The sequence below is a fragment of the Arvicanthis niloticus genome, chromosome 2 (assembly GCF_011762505.2).
Source record: "Arvicanthis niloticus isolate mArvNil1 chromosome 2, mArvNil1.pat.X, whole genome shotgun sequence".
NCBI lineage: Eukaryota > Metazoa > Chordata > Mammalia > Rodentia > Muridae > Arvicanthis > Arvicanthis niloticus.
In genome coordinates, this window is record NC_047659.1 from 18,637,084 (window position 1) to 18,658,149 (window position 21,066).

Here is a 21,066-nt window from a genome sequence, read left to right on the forward strand (position 1 = left end):
AATTGTCCATATCCCTTGTAGGACTGAAATCAAATAGCATGCCCCAACTGCTTGACTTCAGCCTCAAGAGGAATGTGTTTTCTCACAACGTTGAGCACAACTTTCAGAACTTGGTTCTGGTAAGTAATTATTGTGACAGCTGAGCCTCGCTATTCTCCAGATTGGCATCTTGGCTGAGGAAAATCAGCCACTGTTTCCTTCTATTCATTAATTGTCTTCTTTAAATGTTTTATTTATTCATTTAACTTATTGTTTGGTCATGTAATCTACTTTTAGGTATTAGACATATATTCTTTAAGTATAGTTTCACTTCAGAGACCAGAAGTCTCTCCATGATGACTTTGAAGAAGTCAGCCTTCTATTAGAAATAACTCTACTTGGTCTTCTATTAGAAATAACTCAACAGTGTAGCCCTGTATTAGCATCTCTGTCTAAGGGCTTTTCAGTCTCTGAGCATTAGCAGGGTTTGGCTGGTCTTCTCACTCATACATTTTTATAAGTGGCAACTTTAAAGAACTGTTCAGAGTCATGAGTATCAGAGAGGAAATGTTCTGCTTTAGAATTGACTGTGTCTTAGCCTATGACCATTGGTTATAAATAAAACAAAATATGTTTCAGGAGAATGGCAACAAGTAACTGGCTGGGCGTAAGAGTGAGACCTATAAGTCTAAATTTCAGCTGAGCCTGGAGTGTGTAGCAAATTCCAAGCTAGCTTGAATGCACAGCAAAAGCTTTGCTCAGACCAAAACAAAGATGATAAAAACAATAACAAACACAAACCAAACAACCCCCAAAACAAATAGAAACAAAAGGAAAAACACTACTAACTAGATACTTTCTAACATGTCTGTCTGCTCCTATGTTTATTGACATTTAGTAACAGCTCATTATGTTGTCTTTATAGCATATAGCGTATAACATATACATACATATGTATATGTACATATATAATAGCATATCTGTTATAGAGCACATATGTGTGTGTGCACATTATATAATGCCTTAATTCCTAATCTTAAAATAACTTTTTGCCACTAATAATGACTATAGCTGCAAGTTGATGACAATATATTTGCATTAGACATTAGGAACATGTATGGCTAAGTCCTTTAACTAACTTACTGCTCAAACCTTAAAACAACTCTACAAGGCATGTGCATCACTATTCCCCCGTCTAAATGAGCAAACTGAGGAACAGAGAAAATAAGAACTTTACTCTAAATGACTAAGTACTCACACTAGTTAGTATTTAGCTGAACCAATACAACTAGACATTCAAGGCCAGGCCTATGGCTAGTGCAGTATATGTTGTTTTGTACAAATTGCAGAAGTGCTTACAGAACAGTAGGCTGCTGACATCATCCTTTTGTTTGGCCTCTATTTTACTTATTTGTTTACATCATCGCCACATTCAAAAGCTATTGTATTTTACTGGAGTTTGGAAACTCAAGGAGTTTTATACTAGAAATAAAATGATACTGAAGTATGTGGTATTTATTTAGCAATGACTGTTAATAATCAATATAATTTACCCTAGAAAAATAAAGATAAAGGTTATTTTTAGAACATATCATACCTAAATGTGTAGAACCTGGAGAAGAAATATTTACATACATGTGCTTGAGCATTAACGAGATTCCTTCCTGTACAGATATAGCTTGTATTTATTTGTATTTATTCTATTTAAAGGCAAATACATTTTCTACGTGCTAAATGGCTTTAAAAACTTATATGACTATATGGAGAGTTGTTTGTTGCTGATGTAAGATTAAAAATAAGTGACATATAATCTGTTGGAGGCATTTACTTAATAATTGCACAGTGAACTTCTTTTATGAAATGATTGCCACAAGTCATTAGAATTGCTTCTCCAGTAAGTAAGGAGAAAGGTTAATTGTCTTGAAAATATTTTTAATTGACAATCTTAAATCCAAGTAATTTTACTATGCACAAAAATTTACCAGTGTGTACATAAGTGCCATTGAGGAATGGAGTATATTAATATGATTATAACCCTCATTTATATGGCAAAGAACAGTTACTTGTCTTTAGATAACTGAAATTGAGGTTCTTTTAACTAAATTTAAAGTGGTCAATTTTAAATCTTCAATTGCTTATAAAAATCTTTAAGCCTTTCCAATAAAGTAGAAGAGGTTTCAGATTGTTGGCCAGGTAGCATTATTTATGCATATTGGAACTTCAGCAGCAGCATGCCTGTTCTTGGCAGCTAACTTATTTGGAAAGAAATTCTAGATGCAGCCCTTTTCCCTAGAGTTGCTAAAATGATATGCCCATCCTAATCTTCTCTCTCTCTCTCTCTCTCTCTCTCTCTCTCTCTCTCTCTCTCTCTCTCTCTCTCCTTCTCTCCCTCTTTCTCTCTCTCTCCTTCTCTCTCTCTTTCTCTCTCTCCATATATATATATATATATATATATATATATATATATATATATATATATGAAATCCAGCAGATGACCAATCAACTATGTTGGCTACCATGAAGCTTCTGTAGGGCTTGCTTCCTCTGTCTTTGAAGACTCCTGGATTTCAAAATAGCAATGTACCATAGAGTAACTCAAAGAATGGCTAGTTCCATCTATACTAAGGGAGGCAAAACCACAGCTTCAAAACTATCCTTCATGACCTGAAGATGTGGAAGTTGAAAGAGGAAAACAACTTTCCAAACCACGAACTTCAGAGCACAGCATCAGCAGGCAATCTCCAGATTCCTCATTTAGCCTCAGTTACTCTTTGTTCCACAAAAGTTATATTAATGTGGGTCTCAACAACTGAGGATTGCTATAATACATTTATTATAAATGATATGCTGTAAAATAATTTGACATAGATTCAGTGCGAAGACTCTAGAAATTAAAATAAACTTGAGATAGCTTGTCCATATACAAAACTAATCTATATAATCAAATTACATGATATTAAAAAAGATAACTAGCTACATCTTAAGTCAAAAATAAAAAAATAAACTGTTATCTATATTAATTATATGTGAACTTCAGTGGCATATGTTATAATTTTATTGATAAAGTAAAAAATAAAATGGTGAGACTTTTCAGGGATTTTCAAGATTGCGGTAATATTACAAAATGGTCCCACTGACATTTCCTTAACTTTAGAGCATAGATCATGGCTGAAGCAATATCCATTGAACTAGTAAAGGGAATGATCAGCGGATGAGAATCAATGATGATGAGCACATCATCCTATATGAATGTTAGAATGCAAACACCATATTTCACCTCAAACCCAGCTGGAAATTAATGGCGCCACTACCATTTCAATTATCCTCAGGCATACAACTGGAGTTTTTGTAACATAATTTAAAATAAGATATGCTAAATCAGATTCATAAGAAAAGCCATTCCCCCACCAAAAAAAAAAAAACCCAAACCACTAGAATTCAACAGTATCTGTGTGCTGTTTCTTAAATTAAAGCAATTCAAAAGAAAATTTAATAGTATGTTTAAACTAAATCTGTTTTATTGTTTATGGTCTGTTTTGCTACGAAATATGTAATTAACAGGAAGTGCTAAATATGTTTCAAGGTGAATATCTGTAGTTAATAGTTTTGAAAATGTAATAATTTATCACTATTGAGGTATATATATCTTTGAATTTATGCATGTAAAATTTAGAATTACATACCTAATATATAGTGCATATATGTAAGAACAATGCTGTGTATATAAATATATATTTACACTAGCTTAATATCAGAAAATAGAGATATACTGATGGTGTTTTAACAGAGTAACATTTTCCTGAATTTAGTTTCTATATTTCTAATCTCCTGGTAATGATTTTCTTCATGCTTATGTAGAAGTCCCCATGTTTTCACTGCTTAAATTGTATCACTCGCTTCTCATTCATTCAGTATAGGATTTTCAAATGGTCAGACTTCAAAACCATACTGGTGACTATAGAATTCTTCATCCTCATACACATTATGGGTTTGACATGTTAATATGTGGTGATACTTTTATTAACATATAAGATCTTCCATATGCTTATGGTTTCCCTTGTCACAACTGTATTGTAATTTATTCTTATACATTGTTATATCTCCTGTGAAATGTCAATATTCCCTGTCTTAGGCAATAAAATAAGAATAAATATAAAACTAGAAAGAGATCACACATAATTTGCTATTTTAAATGGTCATTTTTCTTTAGTTTTTCTTTGTTGTTTTTTTGTTTCTTTGTTTGCTTCTTTCTTTCTTTCTTTCTTTCTTTCTTTCTTTCTTTCTTTCGTTTTCTTTTCTTTCTTTCTTTTCTCAGAACAGGGTTTTACTCTATATTCCTGGGACTCACTCTGTAGAGCAGGCTGGCCTTTGGTCTTAAACTCACAAAGATCCACCTGCCTCTGCCTCTCAAGTTTCAGGATTAAAGGCATGCATCACTTTCCAGCTCCTTTATTCTTTTCTGAATGAACATGTTTCCAGTGACTAGGGAAGTCCAAGTCCTGCCACCTTTCTGTTGCCATAAGTTGACTTCTAAATTTCTGAGCAAAATTTTCATCCACTTTGGGAAACCCAGCTGACTCAGAGGCAAACTGTCTCATTCCTCTTATTCTTTTCCATTTCTTATTAGAGCAATAATCTAATTTCTTTTACAATTTCTTTTTTTGTTTGTTTGTTTGTTTTTTTTGTTTTTTTTTATTAGATATTTTATTTACACTTCAGATGGCATCCCCTATCCCCATTCCTCCCCACCCCCCTTAGGAAACCCCTATCCCATGCCCCCTTTTCTTTTTTGCATTTATACATTTTTCTAAAATAATGTTAATCATAGGCTTTATAAGTTTGGAATTGTTCAATCAGAGGTGTAACCCACTGACCAACCTAGATATAACAACTATCTTTGACTGGTGGAGATACATGAATATCTGCCTCCCTGTAGTGAACAAAGATCTACCTTAGCTGATACCTGGGGATACAGAATTTTAATCCGAGGTACTTTTGATGGTAATCGAGGAAGATCCTAAATCCCAGAGTTGCTTGGACAGCAAAAGGTTTAAGTTTTTGAGTTTAAGGCCAATTTGACCAGTTTAGTGAAATTATGACTTAAAATAAATGTAAAATGTAATAGAGAATTAGCTTAGAATACAAAATTCCCTTGGTTCAATGTCTAATTACAAGCAGGTAAGAAGGGAAGGAGGGAAGGAGGGAAAAGGGAAACTTTACCAAGTGTTCCATCTTCAAGGTTACTTCTCACCTATCCTCTTGTCCTCAGTATCTTTCAAAACAGAGCATTTGCTCTAGGAAACTGAGTGATTAAGACTAAGCACATCAAACAAATCTAAGAAATATCTGGTGCATCAGGTATGTACATTCTTATATTTTTAATTCATTTTTTCTTTATTAGCATCATCATAAGTTCATCTGATTTTTATTTCAGTCACTGGATATACCTAAGATCCTTCTGTATAAATGTGGTTTCAAGTGCTGATTAAATGAATCTAAATCCCTAAGAAGTCCATGCAATTTTCTCTACATTTAAAAACCCTGATCCACTGAGATTACATATATAAAGTAATATCTACAGGTGATTCCATATTCAGATATTTCAAGTGAAAGCATTGTCAGGCACAATTTTCACTCCTCCAAAAGTGATTCAAATATTAGTGCATGCTTTGCAGGCTGAATATCCAAGAGATTCTCTAAGGTTTTCACTCCACTAACTTCAGGCCTTTCTTCAAATAAAGTATTGTTATGTAAATTATGTCATTGCCTCCTGTGAATGAATGCTATTAATCCAATGTAATGAAGAGGAGATATTATTGTCATCCATCTGCTTCAAATCCTTTTAGAAAGGAACAAAATATAAATATTTAATGAATGTAATTTGTTTTTTATTTTAACTATGTTGATATTAAATTTTGCTTATATATAAAAGCATTGGTAAAAATTTTGCTGAGAAAACAATATTACAGACACTATGCCTCAGTTATAAAATATGATTATTGGATAATTATTGGTATTAAACTTATTGCATAAAAGTTCAGAAAGCAGATGCCATCAGTGTTATACTATTTTCTGAGAAAAGCATCCTGAATGCAGATGGTGTTCGCTATTCCATAGAGGATAAATGATAACTCACTGAAAGATGCTCTTGAGTGAATTTGTAGTGTAAAAGGATTGAGGCAGAAATGGAATGAATAGCATCCGTTAAACATGATATGTGTTGTGCTGTCTGCACATCAGTCAGCTCATTGTATGAACTTGCATCAAGGGCTTTCTTCCTTGCATACTAATGGGCTGCATTAAACCTCATGATACTCTCCTACCAATTCTGAGAGCTGAAAGAAAATAACTCCCTGGATAAGCACTCCAATCATTTTATCCTATAAGAGTCAGGTCAATTTATTCTGAATATTCTGTCCAAATGTGAATATATGTATAAAAATGTGAGCTTCAGGACAGAGGGGTCCAAATTTCACCTTAACTGAAATAAAAATTGCCATTCTGCTTATTGAATGGGCTGACAGGCTTGCAAGGAAGATCATTAGGCAAAATTCACTTACTGCAGTTTTCTTCGTCAGAATTATCACTGCAGTCATTCTGGCTATCACATCGCCAGTGATCTGGAATACAGTTGTTGTTCTTACACTGGAATTCATGAGGTCCACAAGTCTTTTTATCTGTAATGAAAGAACCCACGTTTGTGTGCTTGGCTTCGATTAAGTCATACTTTCAATGGTCTAACAGCAATGTCGATGCATAGCATATCAACACAACTCATCAACCTTAATTCACTTACTGACTGAGAAGCCTTCCAAGGGGAAAGCGAGCCTGAGCGCCGAGACTACTTGACCTTTTGCACTTGTTCCACATTACAATTGGATAATTAGAAATCAATTTAACCAACAGGCGATATCTATAATCATCTGTCAGAAAAAATAATGTCAACATTGTCCCAAACTCTACTCTGATTCCCACTCTGCTTCCATATAATGTAACAAAACAAGTTATTAGTAGTAAAATTGAGGGGTTACTTGATCCTGTTTCAATAAAACCTTATAATCATATAGTTTATAATTATATACTATCATGTTCATCAATGTGTATATAACCTGCTTGTTGTTAGCAGCATGTTATTGGTCAGTCCTGGCTATGATCCACTCACAAAATTATTGTAGGGTGGAAATGATCTTTCCAAACAGCTTAGGATAAGAAACATTTTATGTTCCTTATATGTTCTTACTTCTTATATTGCTCCCAAGAAAAAACATAATTACTTTACTTTTCACACTCATACACATGAAAAAATATAATATAAAATTAAAAGTATTATGTATATTATATGCAAAAGTATATATTATAAAAGTATATATTATAGTATAAAAGTATATATTATATGCAAAAAAGTTTTATGGAGCTGTGGCCTGAATCTGCTACATGAAGTCAGTTGTGAAATTTTCTTCTCATGGCATCAAAGTCATGATCATAATTTTGTACACATTGAACCACATCAGAATTTAGACTTCCAAATTTGGGATGCTCAACCTTTGTTAGTGTCTTCTAGTATGTGTACACTAGAATATTTACAAGATGCTGTCCTGTACAAACATTCAAACAATTTCTTGTAGTCTAAGGAAAAATATTACCAAGACTGTGACTGTACATACATAAAGCTAACAGAAACTTGCTCAAGTTTAAGACTAATGAATTTTTGATACCTTTGAATGGCATGGCAAATGCTATAACAAAGTCTGTTTACTCCTGATTTAGTACTTTATATATGTTGAGTTCAAATTCATCTGAGAGAAATAAGCCATTGAAACATAAATTTCAAGGAGAGTTTATACAGTTCTCACAAGTAGTATCTACATATGCAGAGGGTAAGCCAGTGACTTTAAAATTTAAGAGCCCATGAAGTTCTGTTCTGATGATGGTTATAATTTAACATTGCCTTTTCCTTGTCCTGGAACATAAACTCAGATACTTCTAATGAACAGTGTGGTGATAATATTGACCTTGATCAAGGATTTGGATTGACTTAAGTTCTTAAGGATCATGATATTATAAATTCAATAACAATTATGAACTGAAAGCCCAGCTAAGAACATGTTTTTCTTTCAAGATACATGTAGAACAATTCCTCAAACTTTGTTAAATTGGGGATAGAAAGTGTTCCTGGAGAGGTTAACATGCTGAAAGCTTGCTTCTCGGCTGGCAGAATTCCAATCCAGGTGATCAGATCATGAGGGTGCCAAACTCATCAGCAGTGCCCACAGCCAAAGGGTTGTTAGAAACTGGGTGTTTGGGGGAGTGAATAGGTCACTATGCTCCCGAATTTGAAGGGTATATTTTGTCCCTGGTACATTCCTGCAGGGCTATGGACAGCAGGAGGTGAGCACCTTGCTTACTCCTTTACTATCTTCCTTCCTTCATGTTCTTACCTCCCATGGGCCTAGAAACAATCGGGCCAGATACTGAATCTTTTTTCCTTCTCCTTGTTATTAGTGTCTGATATTTGTCACAGTCATGAAAAACTGATTTGTAGAGCCACAGCTGAGATTGGCAGGAAAATTTATGGTTTAAGACTTCTAGCCGGCAGTGGTTGCACATGCCTTTAATCCCAGCACTTGGGAGGCAGAGGCAGGCAGATTTCTGAATTCAAGGCCAGCCTGGTCTACAGAGTGAGTTCCAGGACAGCCAGGGTTATACAAAGAAACCCTGTCTCGACCCTCCCCTCCCTCCAAAAAAAAAAAAAAGACTTCTAAATTAAGTGAGCTGAAAGTGACAATATGTATTTACCTGCTGAAGGGTGTTAACTCTCTATTCCAAAAATGACCAGAGTACACTTTAAACTCCAACTGGTATTAAAAAGCAAAGGGATTTAGGTACAATTTAGAAAATTAAATAGTAAATATCTACTCTGGACTCAGTCCCACTCCTGGCTAAATATTTTAATAAAAAGCAAACACTCCCTATTCTCATAATATCCCAATGAAGGATTATTGCTTTTAATTAAATAAAGGAAAACCATAAGCCTCAGATAGTTAAAGTAATAATTTCTTTAGTCATACAAAGAAGTGCAACAGCAAGACAGGACTTTATATTTAGTTAGTGCTCCTGAAACAGTTTGCAGAAGGAATTCTCATGCTAGAATTTAAATGCATTTTTTTTTTTGAAAAAAAAAAAAGGGGGGGGAGAAAGAAAATCACTGTCTGCATTTCCCTCCTACACTTTCTGCCTCGCTAGTGTGATTGCTCGGAAGCTAACCTGTGCCAGCAGCAAGAGCTGTGCTTAGTGGTTTATATTATGTTTCCCTACTTTATTATTTAAAGACTGACTTACGATCTATAGAATTTTAATATAGTGTTCTATACACATTAGTCATTAATAAAATATGCAAGCAATACTGGAATGCAATTAGTGACTGAACAATAAAACTTGGTAATGAATACTTTAATTATTTTATTTTGGTAATTAAAAAATTTCTCAAGAATATGGATCTCTGTATAAACATTATTTTTATTTATCCTTCAACATACATTGTTTAATTAATTTAGATCATGATATTTAAATGAATGTAAGTATTTAAGAAGATCAGAATGAAGCAAAAAAAAAAAAATGCAGTGTGACGTAAATTTATGTCACCAGCTTAATTCTGTTTAGATTAGTGACTTTTGAGTTTTAACAAAATCAGTTTAAATTTATTTTTAATATTATGTTATTAGAATTATAATTTGAAATTAATTTAAGAGATAGATCTTAGTAAAATTTCCACTGAAGCAATGCAGAAATAATATTGGGGAAACTTTAGTTGATAATTATATAAGACCATATAAATTTAATTTTAACTGTTGGAACTTCAGCTATGACACATATGTAAACCATATAAAGGCAAATTGTGTATGTAGCCTTGTGAAACAATTAAAATATACCATAATTGTATGTACTATAGTGCACATGCACAATATGAAAATATATCTATATATGTGTGTATTAGATATTAGATATTCTAATATATTAAATATTAGATATTCAAAATTTAGATATTCTACTTGTATTTATTAGTGTGATAAAACATCTTATAAAAGCAACTTGGATAATGAAGAAAGGGTTTATTTGACAAATTTTATGAGGGTACAATTCATGATAGGGAAGATGGAGTGCCAGAGTCATGAGGCATCTGGTCATAATATATACAGGTAGGAAGCAGAAAGCAACGGATGCTAATGTCCAGTATGCCTTATCTTTTGTATACAGCCCAGAATCTCAGATAATGCAATGACAATACCCATATTAAGAGTGAGTTTTTACTTCTTGCTTTCCTATTTGTATCCCTTTGACTTTCTTTTGTTGTCTAATTGCTCTGGCTAGGACTTCCAGTACTATATTGAATAGGTAGGAAGAGAGTAGGCAGCCTTGTCTAGTCCCTGATCTTAGTGGGATTGCTTAAGTTTCTCTCCATTTAGTTTGATGTTGGCTACTGGCTTGCTGTATATTGTTTTTACTATTTTTTGGTATGGGCCTTGAATTCCTGTTCATTCCAAGACTTTTACCATGAAGGGGTGTTGAATTTTGTCAAATGCTTTCTCACCATCTAGTGAGATGATCATGTGGTTTTTTTTTTTTTCTCTAAATTTGTTTATGTAACATATATCTATAGTGGATTATGTTGATGGATTTCCATCTCTGGATTCCTGGGAGAAAGCTTATTTTATCATAATAGATGATTGTTTTGATGTATTTTTAGATTCAGTTTGTGAGAATTTTATTAAGTATTTTTGCATCAATATTCATAAGGGACATTTTCTGAAGTTTTCTTTCTTTGTTGTGTCTTTGTGTGGTTTAGGTATGAGCATAATTGTGGCTTCATAGAACAAATTGGGTAGTGTTCCTTCTGTTTCTATTTCGTCAAATAGTTTAAAGAGAATTGATATTAGGTTTTCCTAGAAAGTCTGATAGAATTCTGCACTGAAACCATCTGGTTCTGGCCTTTTTTTGATGGAAAGAATTTTAATGATTGCTGCTATTTCTGTAGGGGTTATGGCACTGTATAAATGGTTTATCTGCTTCTGATATATCTTTGGTACCTGGTATCTGTCTAGAAAAACTGTCCATTTCTTTCAGATTTTTCACTTTTGTTGAGTATAGGCCTCACTATCTGCAGATAATAAGATAACATACTTAAGTGACCCCAAAACTTCCAACAGAGAACTCCTAAACTTGATAAACAAATTCAGCAAAGTGGCTGGATATAAAATTAATCCGAACAAAACAGTAACCTACCTTTACTCAAAGGATAAACAGTCTGACAAAAAATTAGGGAAATGACACCCTTCACCATAGTCACAAATAATATAAAATACCTTTGTGTGAATCTAACCAAGCAAGTGAAAGATCTGTATGACAAGAACTTCAAATCTCTGAAGAAAGAAATTGAAGATGATCTCAGAAGATGGAACGATCTCCCATGCTTATGAATTGGCAGGATTAATATAGTAAAAATGGCCATGTCACAGAATGCAATCTACAGATATAGTGCTATCCCCATCAAAATTCCAACTCAATTCTTCATAGAGGTAGACAGATCAATTTGCAAATTCATTTGGAGTAACAAAAACCCCAGGATAGCTAGAACTATTCTCAACAATAAAAGAACTTCGGGGGGAGGGGGAAGTACTATCCCTGACCTCAAGCTGTACTACAGAGCAATAGTGAAAATAACTCTATGGTATTGGTACAGAGACAGACAAAAAGATCAATGGAATAGAATTGAAGACACAGAAATGAACTCACACACCTATAGTCTTTGACAAAGGAGCTAAAACCATCCAGTGGAACATGTACAGCATTTTCAACAAATGGTGCTGCTTCAACTAGAGGCCAGCATGTAAAAGAATGCAAATTGATTCATTCTTATCTCCTTGTACAAAGCTCAAGTCCAAGTCCAAGGTAAAAGACCTTCACATAAATCCAGATACACTGAAAAGAAACATGGAAAAGAAAGTGGGGAAGAGCCTTGAACACTTGGGCACAGGGGAAATGTCCCTGAACAGAACACCAATGGCTTATGCTCTAAGACCAAGAATTGACAAATAGCAAAAAATTGCAAAGCTTCTGTAAAGCAAAGGACACCATCAATAAGACAAAATGGCAACCAGCAGATTGGGAAAAGATCTTTACAAGTCCTACATCTAATAGAGGGCTAATATCGAATACATACAAAGAACTCAAGAAATTAGACTCCAGACAACCAAATAACCCCATTAAAAATGGGGTACAGAGCTAAACAAAGAATTCGCAACTGAGGAAACTTGAGTGGCTGAGAAGCACCTAAAGAAATGTTCAACAACCTTAGTCATCAGGGAAATACAAATCAAAACAACCCTGAGATTCTACCTCACACCAGTCAGAATGGCTAAGATCAAAAACTCAGGTGATAGCAGATGCTGGCAAGGATGTGGAGAAAGAGGAACACTCTTCCAATGTTGGTGGGATTGCAAGCTGGTACAACCACTCTGGAAATCAGTCTGGTGGATCCTCAGAAAATTGGACATAGCACTACCTGAGAACCCAGCTATACCACTCCTGGGCAGATACCCAGAAGATGGTACAAAACATAACAAGGACATATGCTCCTCTATGTTCATAGCAGCCTTATTTATAATAGCCAGAAGCTGGAAAGAAGCCAGAATTCCTTCAGTAGGAATGGATGCAGAAAATGTGGTACATTTTCACAATGAAGTATTACTCAGCTATTAAAATCAATGAATTCGAGAAATTCTTAGGCAAATGGATGGAACTAGAAAGTATCATCCTGAGGTAATACAATCACAAACACACACGCACACGCACACGCACACGCACACGCACACGCACACACACACAGTATGTACTCACTGATAAGTAGATATTAGCCCAAAAGCTCACAATACCCAAGATGAACCACATGAAGCTCATGAAGAAGAAAGACTAAAGTGTGAATGTTTCAGTCTTTCTTAGAAGGTGTAATAAAATACTCATGGGAGCAAATATGTAGACAAAGTTTGGAACAGAAACTAAAGGAGTGACCATCTGGAGACCATTCCACCTGGGTATCTATCCCATGTGCAGTCACTAAAGGTAGATACTCATGTGGATGCCAGGAAGTGCTTGCTGACAGGAGCCTAATATAGCTGTCTCCTTAGAGGTTTGGCAGAGCCTGACATATACAGAGGCTTATACTGACAGCTAACACTGAACTGATGTTATGTCATGGGGTTCCCAATAGAGTAGTTAGACAGAAGACTGGGGGAAATAAATGGGTTTGTGGTCCCATGGAGAGAGCAACAATACTAAACAACCAGTGATCCCAGGGTCTAATCCAACAGCCTGGGTCCATACAGGGAGGGATCCATGGCTCCAGCTGTGTATATATAGGGGAGGATGGCCTTGTTGGGCATAGGTGGGAGAGGAGATCCTTGGTCATTGAAGGCTGGATGCCACAGTGTGGGGGGAATTTGAAGGAGTGGGTGGGTTTGGTGGCACATTCTCACAGAAGCAGGAGGAGGGGAATGGGATAGGAGGTTTCCTGAGGGGGGAAGGGATTAACATCTGAAATATAAGTAAATAAAATATACAATTAGGGAAAAAAAAAAGGAGTGAGTTTTGAACTTCCATTAAGCCACTCTAGGAAATGACACACAGATTTGTATCCTAAAAAGTTCTTGGTCTTTTCATCTTGATAATAAATATTAATCAGCACAAGCCCATTCCAGAAAACAATAATTTTAGGCTTTAAACCTCTTGTCTCCATAGACTCATGCCAACTTCAAAAGTTCCCATATTGTTTTTTATATTGCCTTTATTTTTGGAGTCTAGTCATTATGCACTCCTGGTCTGCCCTCTTGCAGTTCTTCATCCTGTTCCACCACCCCCATCTCCAAGAAGATGTCTCCACCCACCAGGTTTCTCATCTCCCTGGGGCCTCAAGTTTCTTTAGCATTAGGTATGGTTTCTTTCACTGAGGCCAGACCACTCAGGAACAATTCTGGTTCAGAGTTTTTGACCCTGGGATGCCAACCCCATACCTCAATTTGATGTCATCTTTCTCCCCACTGTTGGGCATTTCATCTAAGGTCCCACCCTTTGAGTCTTGGTTGTCCTTATCAGGTCTCTGGTACTTTCTAGATGGTCTCCTCCCATCTCCCACCCACCCCCTGAGGTTGCATATTTTCATTCATTGTGCTGGTCCTCAGAGTTTCTCTCCTATCTCACCCACACCAATACCTGATCATGTTCCCTTTTTCCAATCCCTCTCCTCTTTCCTCCCCTCTTTCCATAGTTTTTAAGAGTTAAAAATATTCTTTAAAAAGATCCAACATCCTAATTCTCTTCAGCAATTTAAAGTTATATATATATTTGTAAAACCAAAAGAAGTCACAAATATTTGATACACAACAGCACACAGTAAACATCATATTCTAAAAGAGGATGATGCCACAGGATGGACAGAATAGATGAAAGGAGAGCCAATTGAGGAAGGAAAAGTGCCAGTTACAGCTGCATCTGCTGTTGCTGAGACTAGTGATGGAATCAAACTCTGATACCCTAAAGTCTTAGCTTTTTTTTTAATATCCTGGGTTCTTTACTATATTCTAGGGTATAGTTTTGAAGAATAAAAAATTATAAAAATCATTTTTTTTTAGAATGTATACATATATAGATGCTTTTTAAGTTCTTTTAGGAACATGGAAACTTTTCTCTGAAACAAGCCAGGCCAGTTTCAGGAACTGGCTGTAAGAAATGAAAGTCATTCAGGTGGTAAAAACACAATGACAGGGCTGTGGCTCTATGGCTGGAACTAGTGAGAAATAGCTAATAGATAGTTGACAGGGTAGGGCAGTGATATGGTAAAACCACATTTTTGAGAAAAATGATTGTACTGAGTAATTTCCATGGCTATTAACCTTTCAGGGTGGGTTTCTCTGGAATGTTTCACTATTCTTATGTTATGTATCCTTGGCAACCCCTCACCCCCTCCTCATTCCCCTGGTTTGCAGTTTTCCTCTTTAAAAGACCCCTTAGTCCGCCACTCAAGGTCAAACTCTGCTCTTGAGAGAGCTCGTGGTTTGACCTTGGCCGGACAACTTTCCTAATAAAGCTTCTGCTGATTGCATCCAGGTATGGTTTCTTGTAATCTTTGGGTGGTCGTGATTTCTTGAGACTACGTATCCTAACTGCAGCATATATGAACCACAACAATTGCAGCACGGCAAGATATGCAAAAAGGGACAATAAGAGACACTCACATGTTGATTGGAATCAACACTTTGTCTAATTGGACTTGAGGCCAACACAACAGGAAGGTAAATTGTGCCTGATACTAGAAAACCAGGCAGCTTCTCTTGGCTAGTGAAGTCATGGATCTTAGAAAAGAATTTATAGCTACCACTTTGTTATAACACCCATAATTCCTTAGTATATTTTAAGTCTTATCTTTATAGCCAAAGATAAGTATAGCTACCACTCCTCTTCCCAGCAAATGGAGACTATCACAGAAAACTACTATTACTATCACAGAAATATACTATTGATTGATGATGGATGTTGTTGGGCCTAGCTCATTGTGGGAAGTGCCACAACTGGGTAAGGTAGTTCTGGATGCTATAAGAAGGCAGACTGAGAAAACCATGGAGAACAAGCCACTAATGACTATGTCTCCATGGTTTCTGCTTTATAACATATGATTTGCTAGGACAACAGACAAGCTATAAGATAAAATAAACACGATATTTACAAGAAACCCTAGTTAAGACATTAAATGATAACAGGAGTGGAGTATTGTTGTGACAGACCTTATCTGGTGTTTGGGAGAGGATTATGGTAGTATGTGAACTTTGAACAGGAAAAGTCATTGAGTTCTCAGAGCTCAGTGGGCTGTTGTGTGGATGTTTGGGAGCTAAGAATGCTGAAGCACTGCAGTTGTTGAAAGTTTGGCATGTAAAACTTCAGAAGGAAGTATAAGAGTCCCTCAAAGACTTTATCAGGGTTGTTTGTCTAATATTTTGAATTAAGAACCATTAAGTTAAATATTTTCTTTGATGGGAGCTGAGAAATAAGTCATCTTTGAGCACACTGTCTACATGAAATACTCTACTACAGCCTTTAAGATATTGGTTATTGAGAATGTTCAGGTTTCTGTTGGTTTTTGTGGCTCTGAACATTAATTTCATGTTAATGTCTCTGTCATCAACTGTAATAATATTCTTCAATAAGCACTTATGTACACAATCTATTTTTTTCAGGAGTAGTGGAATTATATATGCTGTTCTAGAAGTTGAGAGTAACAGTTCCAATTTTAGCTAATATATCTGGGATCCAAAGATATCTATTTTGCTTTTGATATTTATTTTTCTTTTTATTATTATGATAGTAACAAGGTAGGCTTACAAGTAAAATAAATGACAAATGGCATAATTTTTCTTGTAAAGAAGTGAATCAAGAATGAGTCAGCTCTAGAGAAACTCCAATAATGACATTTTCTAAATTGCTTGTCATTTCAATATAATTGTCAGTAGGAGCTGTTCAAATCTGCATTACCCATTTTTAGAAAGTGTCAAATTGAATTCTGTAGTGCTATCATTCTGGAGAAGAATTTGTTATAGTTTTTCTATTTAAATTTTGTATTGTAGTACTTTGCTTTGTGAACTGGGGGTGGGAGAATGTAAAGTAGTTATATTTTCATCTTTTGTCCTTGTATTTTGTCTACAAAATCCTTGCTACTCCATTCAACTTCTTCTGCTCAGAAATCTGTAGCCTAGACAAATTGTCCAGGAATATTTTACAGAGAGATTTGCATTTTTGAATCACAAAAGCAGAGGAAGAAAATTTCCATAATACAGAAGCATGGGTCCTTCATAGTCCTCTTGGAGCATCAGTTACAGATTCAGATAATAATATTCCAGCAATTCCATCTCTGTCCATTCAAATAAGTAACAGACAGATAAGTTTACCTATATTTTTCCAGTACTTTTTTCTGTTCTTTTAAAACCACAGCAAATATATTTTGAGGTAATTAAAAAGTGAGCCTATATTTTTAAATGATGAGTTAATTGCATCTATGTAGTGTGTCTAACTCTCACAGACAGAAGCGCTCAATGATTTCACACCTTCTGATGGACAGATTCTAATTGGAATCTGAAGGAAGCAGCAAAGAAGAGTAGAAGTAACTGAAAATGAAAGACTTGACTGGAATCTTCCTAATGCATAGTGTATTGATGGGAATATATGCGGGGAGGGTTCATTAAAATTTTCTGACTAATTTTTCTCATCTACTCTAACTTGAAAATGGTACATATACACCACATTGAACTTACAGCCCATCTTACGTGAGTTAGACACTTAATAAGCACCTAACATTGATAGATTTATATTTTAATCTTATTATTAGGCTATGTCAATTTAAGGAGTGTGAGAGTGATATTTATCTAGAGGCTTGTGAAAATACATGCACTGATTTATCCCCTTGTATGTATTGCCATACTATAGCTCTACTACACCCTAATAGTGTGTCTTGTATGTTAAGGTTTGGATAGAAACTGTCATCACTAGATTCATGTGTTAAAGGTTTGCCTTTGGGCTGATATATCCTGTCATTGCAGAGAAAATACTAAGTGAGGGATGTTCTACATATGGATAATTTTCCTGAGAAGTTTAGTATTTGATGGAAAGATTGGAAGAGAATATAATATTAGGAGGTAGGATCAACTTGGAAGGAGTTCTCTCTCTCTCTCTCTCTCTCTCTCTCTCTCTCTCTCTCTCTCTCTTTCTCTCTCTCTATCTCTCTGTCTCTGTGTGTGTTTCTCTCTGTCTTTCTCTGTCTCTCTGTCTCTCTCTCTATCTCTCTCTCTCTCTCTGTCTCTGTCTCTCTCTGTCTCTCTCTCTCTCTCTCTTTCCCTCTTCCTCTCCCTCTTTCTTTCCCTCTGCCTCTCTCTCTCTCTCCCTCTTCCTTATCCTCCCTTTTTTTCTCCCTTCATCTGTCCCAGGCAAGCTTTCTTCTACCACAACTTCCCACCATGACATTCAGTCTCACCACAGGTCCAAATCTACAGATATATAAAAAACAGTAAACACAATGAGCCAAAAACAAAACAAAACAAAACAAAACAAAATTTCCTTCCTGGTGTTGCTTTCTTACAGTTCTATTTACTCAGTGTTAAGAATCCGACTGCAACACTACCTATTTTACAAGCAAAAACAAAGTATCAGTGACTACCTACAGATTGTACAGTAAACATTTAAGTCAATCAGGTAACCTAGAGTAGTGGCAATCATACTTGTCTTATGAAAACATAAATGATTAAAGACTTATTTTTGACAAAGATGTATAGGAACACAAAATAGAAGCAAGTCATCCTGGGTTTTTTTTATGCTTTGACTAAAAGTTAAAAATTATTTGATCAGTCTATGCAAAACATATATTAGAGTATGACAAAGGAATTTGGTTAAGAACTAGAATCATGTTTGAGAGATGGCTCAGTGTTTAAGGGGACTCACTGCTCCTCCGGAAGGCAGGGGTCAATTTGTTTTCTAGTACATTGTCTGCTAGCTCATAAAGTCTCTAATTCCAGTTACAAGAAATTTAATTTCTGTGCCCTCTGAGGGCACCTATAACCACAGCATATATTTCCCTTCTCACTCCACATAAACATAATTTTAAGAATGAAATAAATCTTTAAACAAATTTTAGATTCAGCTGGAGAGATTTTAACAGGTAAGAGCACTTGTTATGAAATTCTGACAACCTAAGTACAAATGACTGAACTTACCTAAAAATAACAGGCAAGTTGTAGTTTTGCCTGTGCCTGTCACACAGTCTTATACAGGACAAATGCCAGAAAGTCTGGTGCTTCGAGGTCACCAATCTAGGTACAAGTTCAGTGAAACAAATTGTCTCATAGGAATAAGGCAAAAAATGACAAAGCAAGATGTTTGAGGCCTTGTTTTATGCTACTGTGTGTGTTTATTAGTGTATACATAACACACACATACCACCACCACAACCACCACAACTACAACTATACCCCACCACCACATACTTAAGTCCCCACCACAAACCTCTACATATATACCACACATCACATAGTCTGAGACGCATACCTCAATACCTCATAGACACACACACACACACATACACACACACACACACACACACACACAAACATGCATGCATGCGCTTAACACTCTCCCACACCACACCACCACACACATCATCTTATACACACAACACCCCTGTCAACTCACACATGTATATGCGTACATAGTCAAGATGCCTTCAGCTTCTAAAAAATTTCAGATTTTGAAACTTTCTCATTAAATACTTTCAGTTTTGTATGTAAACAACACTAATAAGGTTAATATTTTCAGCATTCAAAAGTGCTAGTTTTGAATGCACAAGTTTCTTTCTTATACCTCTTTTACACTAAATTATTTCAACATCTACACAGAAAATTAAATCTTGGGAAGCATTTAATTATACATTTGTTTTTCCTCACAGACAAAGCATTTCGTATATGTCTAGAAAATAGTTTTCTTTCTCATGCCACAAATACCACAGAAGCCATAATACATGTTATGCATAATGCTACATAGTATGCTATTTTCTGTCAGAGAACAGACTTTTGAAAGAAAATCATGTCTTAGCAAATTCTTTGTGGTGCCATTCTTATTTTTGGTGACCTACTTTGGTGAATATATATATATATATATATATATATATATATATATATATATTCACTTAAGCAAGCAGAATACTAAAAATCAGAATGGTATTTTAAGAATCCAAATAAAAGAAACACTGAAATAAGCAAAGACAATTATCAATTGTGTTGTATGACATTGGAAGGCCTTTTAGCTAGGTCTTAGACTATACCTATATATAAGCCATGTCTGGGAAGCCTCACAGTCTATGCAAATTTTTTGAGATCATCTTTTTGTTGTTGTTGTTTTAATCCTTTAAGATTGATGTGTTTTTAACTACAATATCAGTTCAATACAAATATTTTGTTTGGTATGCATGGTAGAAAGAACACAAGGATACTATCATGATATAGTTTGGTTACCACAAGTATAAAGATTATGATACTTGAAACCCCAAGCACTTAATTGTTTTTTATTTAGATGATGTATGTTATATTCATGATCTGTCTATAGACAAATACACAAAAAACCTCCTACAACTCCTCCAGAGTCCAAAACAGAAATCCTTTTCAAGAACAATAATTCTCCTAACTTTGCCTGAAGCATCCATTTGGCCTACTGAGTAAAGTATTCCTCCTCCTTCTCAAGTTATTTGAAGTAGTCCATATTACTACACTACCTCTCAATTTTTCTTGGTACAATAGACCATTTCCTCAGTAAGCTGTTCAGTGCTACAGTTTCTATAGATTTTCTTCCCTTCCCAGATTTATGTCCATTCAACTTTACTAACATTTTCTAGAATCATCTTTCTAATATACCACGTGTACTCACTTTTTTGAAAGTTCAGTTATAATTCCGGGGCAAAGCTTAAGATCCTTTATTGAACAAAAGCACATTGTTATGTACTATCATTAGCACAGGGGGATGAATTCTTAGATGTATGACAACAATCAATACAAAAATGAAGTCTTGCTCTCATTGAGATTATATATGATAAAGGTCAAGTGTGAGACTAGCAAGAATTTTTAAAGGTTCATTAGAAGGTAAGAAGTCCTTTTGAGAGAAATAAAGGAAAGACAATACATATAAAAATAACTGAAAACACAAAAATTGGGGAAGTGAGCTGGGCATAGTAAAACACCGAATTACATTAATTTCTGAACAGCATGGCATTAGAGTCTGAAGCAATGCCTTTGAGGAATAATCAGAATTGGATAATTATGGGAATGCCAGGGGAAACAGGGTAATTAAATACAGATATCAAACAAACTTAATCAGTGGAGGGAAAAGTCAGAAAAGACACCAGTGGAGGGTACCTGGCAGGTTTCAGAAGAATTCTTGAATTCTCTGATTCAACAGAATTAATATTTTTATTTATATGCTTTGCCAAAAGTGTTTACATATGGACTTTTA

The 21,066-nt window shown here is 35.2% G+C and overlaps 1 protein-coding gene across 1 annotated transcript in view; it reads right to left on the reverse strand.

Annotated features, from left to right (window-relative positions):
- The window catches only part of Lrp1b (LDL receptor related protein 1B), a 349,921-nt gene that overhangs the window by 153,675 nt on the left and 175,180 nt on the right, over nt 1-21,066 (reverse strand). Inside the window, exon 27 of the mRNA XM_076928219.1 lies at nt 6,540-6,656. Within this exon, the coding sequence (XP_076784334.1) occupies nt 6,540-6,656 (117 nt within the window). The remainder of the gene's footprint in view (nt 1-6,539; nt 6,657-21,066) is intronic.